The sequence below is a fragment of the Capricornis sumatraensis genome, chromosome 1 (genome assembly GCF_032405125.1).
Source record: "Capricornis sumatraensis isolate serow.1 chromosome 1, serow.2, whole genome shotgun sequence".
In the NCBI taxonomy this organism is placed as follows: Eukaryota; Metazoa; Chordata; class Mammalia; order Artiodactyla; family Bovidae; genus Capricornis; species Capricornis sumatraensis.
The window spans coordinates 111,322,281-111,326,958 of NC_091069.1; the positions used below are offsets into that span (position 1 = coordinate 111,322,281).

General features: G+C 38.1%; 1 protein-coding gene across 1 annotated transcript; it reads right to left on the minus strand.

The window, feature by feature from the left end:
- Positions 1–983: 983 nt before the first annotated feature.
- On the minus strand, positions 984–1,256 carry LOC138075720 (keratin-associated protein 21-1-like). Its single transcript, XM_068967685.1, has one exon. The coding sequence runs from the start codon at positions 1,254–1,256 to the stop codon at positions 984–986; it is 273 nt and encodes a 90-aa protein (XP_068823786.1).
- Between the last annotated feature and the right edge of the window lie 3,422 nt (positions 1,257–4,678).

Below are 4,678 nucleotides of genomic sequence, written 5' to 3' on the forward strand. Positions count from 1 at the left end.
ATTGTCAGTTTCAAATTATCTGAATTATTTATGCTGTTTGTTTTTCTATATGCACGGGCTGGAATATAAACACTGTGAAAGCAAGACGCTTGTCTTTAATTCACCTACATTGCCTTCACTGTCTAATTTGAGACCCTTTCAAAAATACTCAAAACTGTCAGTTAAGTGATTGAAATCAATTTCCTCAACCTCGGTATATGCAAATACATAGGCAATTACATCAAAACAGACAAAATGAGTAGATTTCTAGTATTACTTTTCTGTTGCTTAGTTCTTTATTCTCATGTTCTTAATCCCTATATCTAATTCTAATTCTCATGAACCTGGAAAGTGTCTCTTCCATTCTTTTAAGCACTCAGGTCATCTTTTGTCTACCTTAGACTTTACATCAACTTCCTCAATAGAGTGGCATTCTTCCTCCTCTTTCCCCTTTAGTTCCATCCTAGACACGGTGGGATTTACAAAGCACAGTTCTGAAATACCAGGAGATTTGTGCTTGGGAATGTGAGGGCCTGAGTACATGGGATACAAGAAACAGGTGGAGAAGACACTATTTCTGATGCAGATATGGAAAGAAATGTTTGCATTACATCAAAGAAGAACTCAAACTTCATGCATCATGTTTGCCCAGTTTTCAACTGAGTCTACAATGCCTGGAAAAAGAGTAATTCACAAGCAAGTACACAGAGATTTGATAGAAACAATGAATCGTTTTTATTGAGAACAAGTGATTTTGTTAGGATCATCAATACAGTCATAACAGAGAATCAGAGAATAAAGACGAACATTTGCAGAAGAGTCAGAGATACTACCAAGAAGCTTCAGGGCTCAAAGATGTCAATCTAAAGTAGGTATTTGCAGGTCAAATCCTCTGTCAGGCATGTGATTTCTTGGAAGTGGAGATTGTGGGTTATAAATCCTTGAATCAGCATTATCTTTAGAGGCTTCATCTCAGAAGCAAAAAGGGCTTAGATGGTGAGGTTCTAGCAGCAAGAAGAATAATATCTCCTGTAGCACACTGGCCAGTAGCTGCCATAGCCAGAGCCATATCCACAGCCATACCTGGTTCCATAGCCACAGCCATAATAGGGGCCAAATCCACAGCCATATCCTGTCCCATATCCACATCCATATCCTGAACCATATCCACAGCCATATCTGGTTCCATAACCACAGCTATAATAGGGGCTGAACCCACAGCTATAGCCGTTTCCACAGCCATAGCCACAGGAGTTGCCGTAGTAGTTACAACACATGCCGTCAAGGCAAGAGGATTCAGGTGGACTGCAAGAGGATGTTTCTGAAGTGTCTGTGTCTTCTCCTTCCCTTGGGCCTTTATATACTGTCAGTAATTGGCAGAGCATACCATCCATTCCCTGACATAGGCAGCAAATATGGAGTCAACATTATGAGCCAGTCACTGTTGACCAATAATGCTTTGCTTAAAATAGCTTCTTATTTTGGAGACTCATTTCACTTAAAGAGCATCATTTTAATTTTCCTCTGCCAAAGAATTTCTCACTTGAATCATGTGCCCAATAACAGATACCTATTTTCAAAACCTCCTATTGTTTAATATATATCTTATTTTAAAAGGTTGATTCATGTCAATGTATGGCAAAACCAATACAGTATTGTAAAGTAAAAGAAATAAAATTTAAACTAAAAAAAATTAAAAAAAAAGGTTTAGGAGGAAATGATAAAAAAAATCCCCTTAACTTTTTCTTTTTTATTTTCACATCTACCTCTGATCACTTGAAAACAAATATGTCTCTTCATTTTCTTGAATCATTGTAACGTCTTGCCAGAGTTCTTCACCCAGATACCTACTTCCTGATACCAATTGGTATCTTGTTGTAGAACTCAAGGATGCTCCTAATTCTCCAGGGCACAGAACAATATGTAATAACTAAAAGAAAAATAATCCAGAATGGCAGTAGTACTGAGAACAGAAACATTACAGTATAGCTGTGTGTTTGCAAATATGTTTCTCTCTCTATGGATGTCTAAATCCAAACATACTCTTCCTTCTCACTCTAAACTAAACATCTGAACTTTCTATTGCCAAACATGTAGCCAAAAAATGTGTAGCTTCTTAAAGTTTCAGTTCAGTTCAGTTCAGTTCAGTCACTCAGTAATGTCCTATTCTTTGCCAGCTCATGGACTACAGCAAGCCAGGGTACGTGTCCATCATCAGTTCCCAGAACTTGCTCAAACTCATGTCCATTGAGTTGGTGAGGCCATCCAACCATCTCATTCTCTGTTGTCCCATTCTCCTCCTACCTTCAATCTTTCGCAGCATCAGGGCCTTTTCCAATGAGTCAGTTCTTCGCATCAGGTAGCCAAAGTATTGGAGACGTAGCTTCCGGATCAGTTCTTCCAATGAATATTGATTTCCTTTAGGATGCACTGGTCTGATCTCCTTGCAGTCCAAGGGACTCTCAATAGTCTTCTCCAACAACACAGTTCAAAAGCATCAATTCTTCAGCACTCAGCTTTCTTTATACTCCAAATCTCTCATCTATACATGACTACTAGAAAAACCATAGCTTTGAGAAGACAGACATTTGTTGGCAAAGTAATGACTTTGCTTTTTAATATGTTGTCTAGGTTGGTCCTAGATTTTCTTCCAAGGAACAAGCGTCTTTTAATTTCATGGCTGCAATCACGATCTGCAGTGATTTTGGAGCCCAAGAAAATAGTCTCTCACTGTTTCCATTGTTTCCCCATCTATTTACCATGAACTGATGGGACCAGTTGCCACGATCTTAATTTTTCAAATATTGAGTTTTAAGCCAATTTTTTTCATTCTCCACTTTCACTTTCATCAAGAGACTCTTCAGTTCCTCTTCCCTTTCTGCCATAAGGGTGGTGTCATTTGTATATCTGAGGTTATTGATATTTCTCCCAGCAATCTTGATTGCAGCTTGTGCTTCATCCTGCCTGGCATTTTGCATGGTGTACTCTGCTTAGAAGATACACAAGCAGGGTAACAGTATACAGCCTTGACTTACTGCTTTCCCAATTTGGAACCAGTTCATTGTTCCATGTCCAGTTCTAACTATTGCTTCTTGACCTGGATATAGATTTCTCAGGGGATGGCTAAGGAGTTCTGGTATTCCCATCTCTTTCAGAATTTTCCACAGTTTGTTGTGATCCACACAGTCAAAGGCTTTGGCATAGTCAATAAAGCAGAAGTAGATGTTTTTCTGGAACTCTCTTGCTTTTTCTATATTAAAGTTGGGGAGTGTTATTTTTGCTTATCTCACTTGCTTAGGTGTACCACTATCTTTCATAATCAAGCAGATTCCAGTACTTGTTATTTTTTACAGTAAGAACCATGAAATCTTCTATTGTACACTCAAATTTCAACCACATTGAGATGAGTAGTGATCCAGTACTTTATTGAATGCCTTCAGAAGGAACTTTCATCAAGCTTCTGATTCCATTTCTGAGAATTTTCAGTATTAGGCATTATAATCTTCTGACTCTGCTATGTTTAATCATGAATGATAGGCATAAAGAAAATATATCCTCATTCCAATCATCATTATGCTTCAGTTTTCTTACCTTTCCTGTCCTCCTTGCAATTTGTAATTTTAAGTCTGCTCACAAATTCTCTACAGTAGACACTTTGCTTTTCAATGCCACTGCCAAAGCAGAATTTCTGGCCACAATTCCCCTGGTTTACTGAAAAGACTTCCATCTTTATTGCATTATTTCTAAACCTTTTCACTCAAGCCTCTCCATACCTAACGATGCCTGCAGAACCACCTCTCTTCTGTGCATCATGGAATAACCAGCTCTGGTTGTAATACCTTGCACATAAGTTGGGCTCAATTAATATTTCTCTAATAAAAAATTGATAGATTAAGTCAAATTTCTGTTCAATTATTTGTGTGTCATTTACAAACTAATAGATACTTGGATTGATTATCACCGTTTTGTCATTTCACTGAGCTGAATGTCTCAAGTGTTCTTTCACTAGTGAAAGTATGAAAGGGTTAGTTGTCCAGATGTGTCCAGCTCTTTGCAAACCCCATGGACTGTAGCCCGCCAGGCTCCTCTATCCATGGAATACTTCAGGCAGGAATATTGGGTTGGATAGTCATTGCCTTCTGCAGGGGATCTTTCCAACCCAAGGATTGACCCCAGGTCTGCGCTGCAGGCAGATTCTTTACTGTCTGAGCCACCAAGGAAGCCCTCTTTAACTAAGGGAGTCACACCGTTTCAGATTTTGAAGGTATGTTTAAGAGTTAGTTTGTGAAGACTCTTTACTGGATAAGTAAGCTGTCTCATACATGCTTACTAAATCGTATTCTTCCAAAACTTCGTGGACTTCTTTTCCCCTTTACATTTGCTACCGTCCTTTTGAATCTTTCTTTGCAATTGGCATGAGATATCACAAGGTGAAAGTATCTCCCTGAAATATCTCTTTAATGCTTCAATCCTTACTCTCTTTCCCACTAAGCAGTTTTAATCCCACATCCCAACTGTCAGTTTGAAATTATCTTAATTATTTTTCATTTTTTTATTCCTCACCTACTAAAATGTAAACACTGTGAGAGTAGAAAGTTTTTCTATAATTTTTCTACTTTGTCTTCAGTGTCTAGGATGAGACCCTTTCAAAACTACTCAAAACTATTGATCAACTAAGTGATTGAAAACAATTTCAACA

Excerpts from the sequence above, each read along its gene's own strand:
- LOC138075720 (XM_068967685.1), bottom strand. The coding sequence starts at position 1,256 with ATGTGTTGTAACTACTACGGCAACTCCTGTGGCTATGGCTGTGGAAAC.